Source organism: Poecile atricapillus, chromosome 4 (genome assembly GCF_030490865.1).
Source record: "Poecile atricapillus isolate bPoeAtr1 chromosome 4, bPoeAtr1.hap1, whole genome shotgun sequence".
NCBI classification, from domain to species: domain Eukaryota; kingdom Metazoa; phylum Chordata; class Aves; order Passeriformes; family Paridae; genus Poecile; species Poecile atricapillus.
Genome location: NC_081252.1, coordinates 68,029,859 through 68,043,730, shown reverse-complemented (window position 1 = coordinate 68,043,730; position 13,872 = coordinate 68,029,859). Strand labels below are relative to the sequence as shown.

Here is a 13,872-nt window from a genome sequence, read left to right as displayed (position 1 = left end):
GGTGAAAGAGAGCCCAGTGACAGGCTCTAACTAATACCAAAATTCCTCATCAGTAAATGCAGCAATGACATGACCAGCATAATGTTTAGCATCTGTTCCAGCAAATGTTGCTGGGAGTATGGACCATGACCACTTTGGCACAGCACCAAATATACAGACAAGCAGCAAGCAGCACATCTTTGTGCTAGAGGTGTGTGGGTGAGTTGTGGGCTACAGAATAAACCAGCAGTCATCCCAAGTACTGTGGTGGGTGGACAAGACTAGCACAAGACAGGGAGCTTCACTTAAGTAGTGAGGCACAAGATGATTTATCACTTACCACAGATCCCTCTGGCAGTATAGACAACTGTTAGGAAGCTACCAGTAAAAACAGCAAGAAAATTGAAGAGATAATCCTGGCAGAGAGCCAGGAGACACAGGAAGAACTGGGATTCACTGAGCAAAGAGAAAAGCCAAAAAGGAAGTGTGAGAGTGCAGGTGACAAATTAAGAAATAAGGAAAGGGGGAGAAATAATCACAGGATGTTACATGGAGGCATTAGCTGGGCACTGAGTGAACAAGTCAGCATAAAGACACTGGAGATGGCTGGGGCAAGGAAGCAAACTAGACCTGAAGTAAGACAGAAAGGAAATAAAATTTCAATATTTAACTCAGAGCTGGGAATCAGGATGACAAAGTTGAAAAGTGACTAAGAACAGATGTGCTATCTGAAGAACAAAAGACTGAGTCAAGCTAAGGGAAGAGACAAGATTAAGGATGCTGACTCACAGCAAAGCCATCCCATATAGAAATAATGATAGGTAAGTTTTGTCTGCTTGTCTATTCCCTACACTAATAATTTAATTAATGAAGTAGCTTCTGAACAACTGCAGTTTACAGCCAATGTTTTCAAGTAACTGCCTCTGGTTTTCTCAGAAGAGTCGACACTGATGGGTAGGTGCCAATACAACCAATCTCTGTCTATGCTCTAAGCACCATTGACATCTGTGGATTTGTATCCTACAGGTCCTATAATCATGGTGCAATACATGATGGCCTGAATGAGCAAGGCCTCTGAAAAGTGAATGGCATCAAAAAAACCCATTATGTAGGTTTCTCTACATCTTCTTATCCATCAAACAACCTCTGAAAGCTAATGTGCCCACAGTAGATCACCACAGCCCAAAACAGATACAAATATTTTATAAAGTTCAGGAGATGAATTTCAAGAGAAATACAGAAGACATTTGATATGATACAGGAAGAACTTTCCATAGTGCAGGGGATAACATCTCAAAAAGTTCATCATGCATTCTCTCACACTGAGAATTAAAATTCACAGATTTTTTCATACATATGCTTGAAGGTTCACATTTCACTCCCTGCTGTTTCTCAGCCTATGATGTGGCATTTTTACCAGCTGTGAAATTTAGCAAAATGGTTAATAACAATCAACTAAATACAGGCTACAATTGCACAGGAACTGGGGAACACAGCATCAGACATTTTGGAAAGGAGAGCTGGAAATCATTTTGCAGGAAGGTGAAGAGAAGAAAAGAGAAAATTGCATAGTAATTAATATTGTTACTGAGCTCTACAGTTTCAAAAGAAAATTTTACAGCTGTTCCCAGAGAATGAGGTCCCATCTCGGTAGATGCAGTAAAACCTCCACTTCTCCCCTTTCTTTAGATATCCAACATGTAGCATTTACAGAATCATTTTATTCCATTATAAAAGCTTTATCTATCTTCTTTTGTAATATTTTCTAAGCAAAAGCAATTTTGTTATCATTTCCTTCCCTTTTTAACCCAACCACAAACAATTGAAAACAAGCTACTTACAGATACATTTATCAAAGTGCCTATATCTGTATTTTCTTCTCCCTTTAAAAAAGGTTTTTCAAAATACTTCTGTATTAAACACTCAAAGGAAGGAACTGTGTCGCTGGGGTTTATCAGCCATGCTGCAATCCTTGGATCTAGCACGACAGTATTGGCAACTACAAAACAAGTTATTCAAAATACTTAAATTAACTCCCATACTGAAAAACAGCTCTGAAGTTTTGTCCATCTTTCCTGCATGCACACATCATAAAAGGACAAATATTTACTCTACAAAAATATTAAACATCAAATTCACAGCTCTAACACATGGTCATGACTACACAGGAGGAAGTTCAGTATTGCATATTTTTGAAGAGTGTTATTTTGTGAGGTTGGGGTGGATTTTTTTGGTTGGTTGATCTTTCCAAATTTTTAAATATAAGTAAACTTCTGGCTCCTTAGATTTACTGTAAAAACCTCCCTTTCCTAGAACTGAAAAACTTCAAGCTGAAGTGTTTTTTTTTTTTTTATGAGAGTCTCCCTCTGGTACAGTTTTCTTATTTTTGTTGTTAACTTGACTGATAGCCACAAAATTGCTATTGGGGATTAGGAAGGTATTTACTTTCTAGCAATCAGACCAAGATTATTAATGTATATATGAATTTACACATGGGCACACAGTGCATTGTTTCCAAAACTCAGAACCTTTTGTCCTTTAGCATCGTATGTGCTTACACTGCAGCCTCATGTTCACTTAGATGGATAGGGTGGGCTAAACCCAGTGCTCTTTTACTTTCCTTTGAACTACAATCTCTACATGTGTCCTGCAGTTCTACAAAGAACAGGAAAAACTAATAATTAAACTGCTTTGTGATATATTCAAAGATAAACCTAAGTATCCTCTTCAGTAACCCCTAAGTTCAAACGATGACCTACAGGTCACATTTATAGTGTACTCCATGCTACACAACTTTGCACACTCAGCTATCCAGGAGCAAATTCTAATGTCCATAATGCAAGTTACAGCTACTCTAAAAGCCTAGACAAGAATTCTTCCATTTACTAGAATCTTCAGATTCAAATCCCGTGGATCAGGTGGGATATTACCTATGAAGTACTTCGAAGTTATAAAAGTCGTTATTGCCAGTTCCATTATGGCATTTCTTTTCCCACCCATTGGTGGGAAAAAAAAGAAATTCCCAGTGCTGGTTTTGTACAGATCTTCACACCAGATTTTAAATTATCATCAGTTTATTGTGATTTACTGGAACTTTTCAGATGCTGAACACAACATGATTCTCCATAGCAGGAGCCCCTCCTGAAAGGTCACGTGCACTTTTGTAACTCACTGAGCAGTAATTTGATACATAGCACCAAAAAGAATCCCCCCAAAAAATGAAAAAAAAAAAAGACATTATATTTACATCTTATTCCCATTGTTTGTAGTTGCTTTTTAACCTATAGAGAAGAGTCTTGTTTCTATCAAAAGAACATGGGCCCTTTCAAGTGATTCCTAATTCTGACAATTATGAGCGTCCCTGGGATTTATTTTAGCCCTTCCTTTGAGCAGAGGAAGTTTTTTTTCCCTAGGGAATATGAAACATGAAGTAGTTTGACCTTTTTAGCTACAGTCAGGACCGTGTTGAGAGCTTTCGTTTCTGCTGGAAGGTGTCCTTAGGTTACTCAATGATTTGATTCCTACTCTGAGAAGAAATACATTATCTTGCCATGCCAAGCCTCTGGTCACAACCTCCCCCAGGAAGGGTGTTCTTTTTCATGGTACTAAACTCTACTTTTCTATATATTACTTAACCAGCAATTTAGTTATTTCTATACTTAGCGATTTTAACAGAAACACCAATAGCACAGAGATTTCAGGATGAGATCATACATTGAATACTTGCCTTGTTTCCAGCTGATTTCATTACTATAAACTTGAAGTAGAGTCCTCAGGAAATCTTTTGCATTGAAGCAAATTATTGGAACTTTGCTCTGTAGCATTTGAAACAACACTTGCCTGCACAGAAGTAGCTCATTAACACACACTATACTGCTCCTCTATTTAGTCAATCTATTTACTTTGTTCTTTTAATTAGCACCTAATACTAAACAGTTAACCCAAGACATTTCCTTATTCCTATAAGAACAGACTATTGCATTTGAATATTAAATTCTCAGTTCAGTAATACTCAAAGTGATATTGTATAACAAATTAAAACATCCTGGCAGATATGCTTTATCACATATAAATATCATAAAAATCACGTATCATATAAAGAAAACAAATCCTTGTTTAACTCCTGAAGTGCAACCTTAATCCAAAACCCAAACTGGCATACCTGTAATACTTCAGTATATCTAAATAAGATCACAGAGATTATACTGATGTAGCATTATAAAACACCAATTTAAAACTTACTAGACAGCCTGAACTACCATAACAGTGTTAAAATGCTGTTTAAATCCAAAGTGCTTCATCTTTGTCATGTATTTCCATACCTCTTGAAAATATCTATAATTCCTTCATTCATGATATTTTAAATAGATATAACCAACTATATATATATATTAGTATATAGATTTACCAACTATGTGTCTTTTTAAAATAAGTTATATTTTGAGCAAGATAGAAAAGGAATAGTTTTTATAAAGCACTTTTGATGGTATGAGACTACAGCTCCAAGGGTTCAGACATACTAGACATCACACAGATCATAAGTTGTTGCTGTATGCATTATAGATTCATTCTTAAACAATTGCACTACTCTTACAGTAAGTAATTACCCATAGGTTTCATATAATTGCTAATACTCATAATCAACTTATCAAATTTTTACTGTTCTTGCATACATGCTTTACTGATATGTTCTTCTCAGTTCATAACAACCTATACTCAAGCTGACATGTTATTAATCTACTTGTCATGTAACCCCATTACTATTGAAGAAGCAAAGTCATGATTTGTTTCAAGCCATTATTTCAAGCAGTGGAAGAGATGCAACTAAGAACCAAGTCCCACATTTTGAAATTAATGTTTTGTAATTTAATAATCCAAATTCAGCAGTTTACAATAAGACAGCTATTACTGAAAGTCATAAAATATTCTGGTGGAGTTTTAAAATGCTAGAGTACTACATCTAGGAATCAGATTCAGTTCTCATATCTCCCTTTTTGGGCTATGATTTTCAATAATATGATAAAATATAATAAAAATGGACTTTGGTTATAATAACTGGAACTTTAAAATACAGTCCAACTTTTTATAAAAATTTAGTCCATGTATTACACATAAACATAAAGCTTTTACTTCCACAATTATATTGTATTATTACTGAATGTTAGTAAAACTTCATTTGGAATGTCAAAAGCCATTAAAAAAATCTGTGCTAAAAAGATTTAAAGTATTAACAAAGCTCAGAAAGGGTGTTTATCACAATGTCCATCAAAAATGTACTAGCTAAGAAATACAGTTCAGGAAATGGTAAATAAAATACAAGGAAGACAAACCTGGACAAAACATTCTTTGGTGCTGTCCAGCTTTAACTGCTCATAAAGGATTTTCAGGTGAATGTAAACAGCTCCTACCAGAATCCCAGCCTAATTCTGAAAGGGCTGCAAGTCAATGATATGCTGAGCCCAAAGGAATAGTCTATTCTTATTTGGTTTCTATAAGCCCAGACTTGATATGGAACTAACACAGCCAAAATGAAATTCAACGAGTCTGACACGTAAGGAGATTAGGCCTGTGCTAAGCAACCAACATTATTATTGCTGAAAGCATATGTAAAGCAAAACAGTATTTTTTCCTACATATTCTCACCAAGAAAATTTATTGTGAGCTTGTTCTTGTTCCCAAAGAGATGACTGTTCAGTTTTCAAATAAATTAATTTATCATTTTCATTATCAGCATTCCAAGCACAGCCAGTTGAAGTGTGACTGGGAGGACAAGGCTGATCAGTCTGATTCTTCACCAGCACAACAACTCCTTTTACTGATGAGGTAGAGGCCTGTTAAGCATAATTACAATAGTGTTTCCTCTAACAGATTTTGTGCAATCCTATAAAGAAAAATTCCAAAATGTTTTACAATATTAAACATATTATGTACACTAATACATAATAGCATGTATTAGTAACACCTTTGACACAGTAGAGGAGGATGCGTTTCAGTCTTGACACAAAAATCTGAGTGGTTTTATTTTCTCTAAGTTTTACTTGGCAGTTTAAAATAAAATGTAATCTAACTGTACATTTTGGTATGCCATACACAAAAGTGTTGCCAATGAACACAGGTTTGTGATTATCAGTTACATGCACAATCAAATGGTTCCACAGAGCTGACTAAACAAAACCCATCCTTCACTAACCTGCTCCGAGCTGAGCTGTGAAGAACCATCTTGAAATATCATAGTAGTTACAAAAGCTGCTGCCTGTTCTATAGCTGCAAGCAGTTCACTTTTCTCTTCACATCCTAAACTGCTGATATCACAAGGATACTTTCCAGAAGACTTTGTCTGTCCAGGAGTACAGCTGTATCTTCCTCCATGTAAGAACATGCAGGTATTTACCTGCAACCTTCTTGTTTTCTCTGAGTGAGATGTAGACACGTTTTGCTTTCTTTTAAGAGGAATAACTATTTTCTTTTCCCCATCCTTCAGGTTTTTTTCTTCTACTGAAAGATTCCTTTCTCGATATCCCCATTTTGGGAAGCCTGAATCCTGGTAACAGCTGCCAGATATTTTGGTATCTTGACAGCCAAGTATTTCATCCATATGCACTATCCTGACTATCTGACCAGCAGTTCTTTTTTCAGGGCTGACAGTTGCTTTTAGTATGGAAATTCTGGAATCACAACCCTCCTGGGAAAATCAGAAATTTTTAGCAAATGAATTATTTTACTTATTAGGAGAAACTAAAAATTGCACAAAGTTAATTTAGGTAAGTTTTCAAGTTTTCAAATTCTATGAAAAAATGTTGATACTATAAAAACAGAACCAGTTTAGGGGGACCACATTACATAAACCAAAATTCAAGCATTTATCAGTAGAGATTTTGTTGACATATACTGTTTACACCCACAACTACTTTTTTTTAACCTAATATTAGTTCAACACTAAAAACGGCAAATTAAAAACTCTAAGATGCATCTCTTCCAGTAGCCTGTCTTCCATAGTGACAAGGTCAATATTGTCTGAAGAGAGGAGACCCTACATCTTCAACTTACAGAGCTCTTTTCATGACAGTTTCATTTGTTACAGAATTTTTGGCATGACTGCTTTGGAATTTCAAGTACATGAATCAACTGGATCCCTTCAAGCACCTTAGAGTATTGCAATATATAACAAAAATACATAAGAAAGTTGCATTGAAAAAGTATGAATAAGTATTATATTCTATTCCGTTTAATCCACTATACCCAGAACAGTTTTCCTACTCCAGATCCCCTGAATCCCTTTACAGCAGCATGCTACTAAGGGGCATTAAGCAAGATACTGCATGGTAGTGCTTGAATTCTACTTCTTCATCCTGATTTCCTTCAGAAATTTCCCTGGTATGCTACTAGCCCTAGTACTTTCTTACTATTTATTTTGCTAGTTTCTTCTTCAAACTCCTCAGCTGAAATAGATCCTCTGCCTTGATTTCACAAACAAGGACCCTGGAATGGCAATCACTGTCCTTTTCAAGATTCCCCAAGGTAAATGTGTGTTTAACAATTTACAGATACACAGATTTGCAACTTCCCTCAATGCTTTTTATGCCTCAACCACCAGTAGGCCTTAGAGGAGCTGGCAGGCTTTCTACTCCTGAGGCATTTGAAAAAATTATGTATTAGTGATGCATTTGCAAGCTTTTCCTCAAAGTTATTTTGAACAATACCATGGTGCATTTTATTCAACTTAGTCAAATGAGACAAGTATAAAATAATACAAATTCTGCTAAGTTCACATTTTTGCATGACAATGTTTTTTAAGTCTCCTTCATACTGTCTCTCATCCCTACTACTTTTTCCAGACTCAATTTAGTATTCATTTCAAATCTTCAATATTCTGCTTTGAACAAATCCCTATACTACCTAAAAACGTTCTGGGTTTGGAGGGAAACTCCATATAATTTCTTTTAAAAGCTTCTTCAATTTTTATATAGTTTTCTTTTTGAAAATTAAGCATTACTGTCTTACCTATCTTTCAACACTTCCAAAACATTATAGTCCCTGTAAGAGCACCTGTCAGCAGGGAAGATTTTGGACTTGATCTTACACAGAATCAAATAAATACAAATTTTTCTTGTGAGTTCTCCAACTATTCCACAAAGCAGGTGTCTCCTAATTTTCAGCTGGAGCACCATGCATAAGCTTAATATTCATTGACTCCATCGGAAAGTAACTGAAGTCTCTCATAATTATTGTATTTTGGTCTCTTCTAGCCCAGTCTCATTCAGTACAACTGCTGTCATCGTCACTGCAAAAACCGAGACCTCCTCACTTCAAAAGAACAAGGTCCTGCTGTGCAGAGCTCCCTCCAGTCCCCAGGATGACAGTTTTCACTGATCAAAGGCTACTGTCTACCTCCATCACATCTGTATTGATTGAGAAAGCCAGAATGACAGAGCCAGTAAATTTGGTACTTTTTAATGGTCTCACAATATTCCTCAACCCAGTTCCCATATTCCCAAACCTTAGAAAGTGATGAAAAAGGCTTAAGACTGCTTTAAATCATACTTCACAGGATCAACTCCACACAAAAGCACAATTACAAGGTTCTAAGTAAGCAGGAAAAGGAAGCTAATTCAGCTTCTGCTACTACCAAAATGACTAGTGGCTGTTCTGAATGAAGACAAATTAAGTGGACCTATGCAATGCTAAAAGGTGGGCACTATAATGTTACCAGAAGGAGAAAAATTGTATCAGAGAAGGCCCAAATGTTTAAGAGCCATAGGAAGACAACTAATTCACTCAAGTGTATTCTCCAGTCAAACGGCAAATAGTTTTTTCATTTAACACAGCAGAATTTAAATTAGGACACTCTAGTAATTACAGAACCAGGAATAAGTAATTCTTTCAAAGATTCAAAAAAATATGAACAAAGCAACTTAATTATCAAGTCAGAATAATACAGCTGGAACAATTAACCACACAGAGAAGCAGCAACTTCCATTAAGAACTGATCTTCTCTTAGGAATAATGATATGGCTGGAAGTAGAGAAAATGATTCCCAGGATGTAGTTTCATAATTTATGTCAATGTAGGAAGATCTCAATAGATGCAGACAGTCAAAATTTGAGTGTCATCATTAGAAAAAGGGATTCCACTCTTATCCATGTGAACCCACAGCTGCATGAACACCTGTGAGCCAGGGTAACTTGTAGGAAACAATGTCTTTCCATGCAAGGCATCAGTTTTCTGCATCTTGAGCAACCTGAATGGAATTGAACTGTGCAACATACACCAGTGTCAGAGTAAGGAAGGCTGTGAAATTTGCTGCTGGGATTAGCTGCAGCATCTGCAACTCATCAATCAATTCAATGGATTTTACAATCAAACACTGATCTGGGGCTGGCCAGTTACCTGTTCCCACACTTACACTGGCACTCACTCACATGCACATCAAATAAAATTCAGAGAAATTATTAAACCCAAAATTCAGCTTCCTAATACGAAGCAGTTTTTCATATGAATCGGCTCACTTTATGATTGTTCAGTGACAGGAGTCTGAGAACATTTCTAAACTCTTGTGACTGTCTGAATGTGGCAATCTCTTTTCTAATCAGTCTGTCGTAGAAGACCAACTTCCTGTGAAAAGGGAACAGAAGTTGGGACCAGACTCTCATAGGTAAACATAGGCCAAGTGCAAAAAAAGACAGAGGAAGTTACCTGAGCTATGACTGTATAAAATAAAGCATGATTAAGCTTGTTATAAAAGAACCAGTCTATAACTTCAAACCTGCTACAGAAATACTGCTTTTAGTGGTTTTCAATCTTATAAAATGCTTGCCTTTTCATTTCTCAGATGTGCATCCTTATCACCTAGTTTATTTTCCTCCGTCTTCTCTACACCTTTAAAAAAGAAGAAACAATTTACAATACAAATGAATCTGCAAGTAGCCCATATAACTTAGGCTTCATACAGGGTTATATTACTAATATTTTTACCAAACCTGAAAGAATTGTAAAAAAATTTCCCTCATTTATCAAGTTAGTATCAAGTTAATATTCAAGCTTAAAAGGGCCCTGGAGGTTCCAAAATATGCATATGCATATGCAAAAGACTGCTCTGTCACCATTAAGAAAAAATAACTTAAAATTCACTACAAAGCAGAAAAACATTTTCCAAGGTTTTCAGAGGAAGAATTACTATAATTCCATAATTATGTGAATTTCCCTCTTTCAAGGAAACACAACTCATTTTGATCATAGTAAAGCTGGGTGTATAAGCATGAAGGAAAAAGAAAGAAAAATCCAAACTCTAGAAACTTTATGCAGCTTAACTGTTTTCTTGGAATTCAGCAGCAGTATTCCACAAAACCTTTGTTCTATAAAGCATTATTTGTATTTGAATTTAGCATATCATGTTTTACAAACTGACCATGTTTCACCTGCAGGGGATACTTTTTCCACATTGTTCATCTTGAACAGGCATTTTAAGACCAGGTAAGAGAGATCAAAGATACTTCAGACCTGACAAACTGACAGGAAGATAAGGTGACACCAGTTCCACAAGAAGCTAGCCAGCCACCAGTGCTGGGTGTGACACAGAGCACAGCAGAGCTGGGAGTCTGGGCCCCCACTGAACTGCCAGTGACCCTTAGCCCATGGCTCCAAAAGCACAGTTGCTGCTGTTCCAAGAGGGCTTTGCAAATGCACCTCAGACTCACACCGTGGCAAGTGAAACCATTAGGACACGGGTTCTTTTCTGCTGTCCACAAGTCCCAAGAAGAGAAGAATCAAGTGAAGCCTGGAATGAAGGAGCCAGGGGTAACAGGCTAGCAGTAAATATCTCAATGGGTACAGAAAGAGGAACAGGGAAAAAGAGGAACTGCCCTGAATTTCAGATTTCCCCAGAGTTCACAACTAGTTTGGCTTTGTTTATGCTTCAATTATCTTACTGCCGAGCCAAAAGACACCTCTCACAGGTGAAGTATTTTGACCCCCCATACTGAGTACTACTCATACTAAATAAATACCCATACTAAACTGCCACTGTCAGCTATGAAGCTGCACTACCAGCCGCAAGATCCTTTCCGAAACAACAATGGTGTTGACCAACGTCAAACAAAGCATAAGGTGATCTATTTCAATTTACTAGCACTGTTTTAAAAAAAACATGTCTGGGCAAATCAAGACCTTTGTCTACAGAAGAAAATAAGCTTATTTCTGCATATTGTTCTAAGTGTACAATCAGACATTTAGCTCCAGCTCAAACTTCTAACCTAAGCTGCTAGAACAGCCAATATTGCACAGCTGTGTTTGTAGCTTCAAACATTTTACCTTTGGTTTTCTCAACACCTTCTACAACGAGATAAATTAAGAATTATAGTATCTCCGTTTATGTTCAGTGCTTTTGTTTCACAGCTAGACACTTCCTTGACAAATCCAACCCCCAGAGAAGATGAGGATTACATTTCTCTCCTCCAGCACAGGATGATAAGTATTGAAGAGATCTGCAACTTCCGGTTTGTGAATTATGACAAAGTATCACCAGATGGCAGCAGAAACCCATCCTTGCCTTCCAACTCCTCAAGGCTTGATGGAAAGATTAGAGCTCCACTGCCAGGACAACCACAGAATTTCACCAACTAGGTCAACATTGCAGATATTTGTTCTATTTGAGCACAATATTTACCTTCTAAAGACAAACATTTTTTCCATTAAGTAGAATCAAAAATTTAAAAATCTATCTATAAAATACAGTTCAATGCAGTCTGAAACAGACCAACTAACATCAAAGGTTTGCAGTTGTTTTTTTAAGAGAGGCAAACTTCTTTTTTACAGACCCTCACTAAAGCTATATGTGTGTATATATATGTACAGGAAATGACAAGGTAGCAAGAGAAGTAAAACATCAAACTAAGCTAAAGAGAGATCAAATTTTCTTTAAAATCATCTGCATTTTAGTCCCAGATGTACCACATGTACCAATGTAATATTTTAAAATTAACTCATCCCACATTTCTTTAAATCAGTGTATCACTGATAAACACAGTGATGAACTACTATCTTCGTCACTGCTACACCAGCAGGCTCCAGTGATCCAATACTTCACTGAAAGAGGAGCCTGAACCATAATTAATACGGAACAGTGGCTGCAAAAACCACCACGTACACAGGATTAAATGTTACATTTTAAGCCCACTGATCAGATAATATTCCAGGACCTAGCTCCCAGGAGAAAACAGACAACTGAAACTAAGCCAAACTCCTAACTTTCTACTTCTTTCCAGAGCCACAATTTGGCTGTGACTCACCCAGAACTGAGAATAAACCCTGCACAATCTCCCCAGTATCCACAATGTTCTATATCTGCTGAGGCGCTTTTAACATTACCTAATTCGTTCTTTCACCAGGACTTTTGTTCACTCTTCCCCCTAGAATTTCACAAGGAGAACACTGCTAATGAATACGTGTTGTAAGGACAGACACGAGTCTGGAGAGCTCACAGATTTCCTGTTAAGCTCCTTGTACCTCCAGTGATCTTTAAATATCTAGTCCAGAGTCAAGTTAATGTATGCATCTAAGTTATGACATTGTAGTACTTAGATAACAGTTTGAAATTCCCATATAATTTTGTACCACATAGCAGGAACAGAAAAAGGAAAAATTAAATTTGTGGTACCATTCCTTGCACTCACATAACATTATTGAATCGGAAAAGTCCCAAAAAATGTCACAGTTACAGCTTAATTCCTTTTCTAAAGCTGTAAACCTAAAGTCTCACCTTTTCTTTTCCTCCATTTAAAAACAGGGACTAGAGGTTTGATATTGCTGTGTTTCAGTTTTTCAGCAGAAAAGCACAAATAGGCTAAGATTTACTCACTCTGGTTATTTTCTCTGTTAGTCTGAGCTTCTACAGGAACAGACTGCAGAGCTGTCATAATCCTCTGAGCAATATCAGATAAAGGTACTTTAGAAATCTCACATCCTATGTAACGCTCCATTTTTAAGATTAAACCTAAACACAGAACACAAATTATGAATTAATCAAGGCCATTAGTAATCCTCATTTATATTCTGTTGAAATTAAAGACAAAAATATAGTGAACACGTTTAGCCATTCATTCTCAATGGAAAATTGCATTTGCTCCAGACATGCCTACCAGTACTGTATTGGAAATAACAAATATAATAATTTATAAAAACAAACTTTGAAATTGTTTTTTAATACACTGATTAAAAAATCAGCAGTCCTAAGTACAGCTAACTTTACTACTAAAAAAAAAAATCTGACAAACAAAACAAGAAGTATGCAAGTCGGAGATACTTTCCACCTCCCAGCATCTTTAAACCAGTCTGTATCTTAGCACATACCTACATTTACTGTTACTAGTGCTTGGATTTTATCAGGAAAAGCACAATTAACTTTCAAGCAAGTTGCCAAAATTAAGCCAACACAAGATTAAAGAAACAAGCATTACTACCACAATGTCCGGCCATTAGTTATGTGCTGTCTCAGAAAATACTTACCATAAAAGACCTCTGCTTTCTTAAATTTTGTATAATTGATGCATTCAAATATTACTATGTATTGGAACTTTAAAATAACTACTATAGCTTGTCAATTTAAGAAACTGGTCGGCAACATCAATAGTCTCTACAAGCTTTGACCCCAGCTACTGTTGCTGTAAATTTATCCTTTTCTGAATAGGAGCTGGTTTTCCAGCTGAAGTGCCCATATTCTGTAATACCTGCAAAATACTTGGAGAATCCCTAGGTACAACACACACTGGAGAATCACAAGAAACAGTGCCCACACTGATGACTTGTTGCTTTACAGTTATGCCAGAAGAACATGTAAAACTTGTGTTCTTCACAAACACAAGAGAAATATACATTTTAAAAAACGTTTAAAGGATCCAA

The 13,872-nt window shown here is 36.4% G+C and overlaps 1 protein-coding gene across 1 annotated transcript in view; it reads right to left on the bottom strand.

Moving 5' to 3' along the window:
• POLN (DNA polymerase nu) overlaps positions 1–13,449 on the bottom strand; it is an 89,048-nt gene extending 75,599 nt beyond the window's left edge. Inside the window, exons 1-7 of the mRNA XM_058838850.1 lie at positions 13,434–13,449; positions 12,833–12,967; positions 9,794–9,855; positions 6,170–6,661; positions 5,623–5,810; positions 3,707–3,819; positions 1,821–1,978 (exon numbers count right to left, since the gene is read on the bottom strand). Coding sequence (XP_058694833.1) covers positions 1,821–1,978; positions 3,707–3,819; positions 5,623–5,810; positions 6,170–6,661; positions 9,794–9,855; positions 12,833–12,967; positions 13,434–13,449 — 1,164 coding nt within the window. The remainder of the gene's footprint in view (positions 1–1,820; positions 1,979–3,706; positions 3,820–5,622; positions 5,811–6,169; positions 6,662–9,793; positions 9,856–12,832; positions 12,968–13,433) is intronic.
• Between the last annotated feature and the right edge of the window lie 423 nt (positions 13,450–13,872).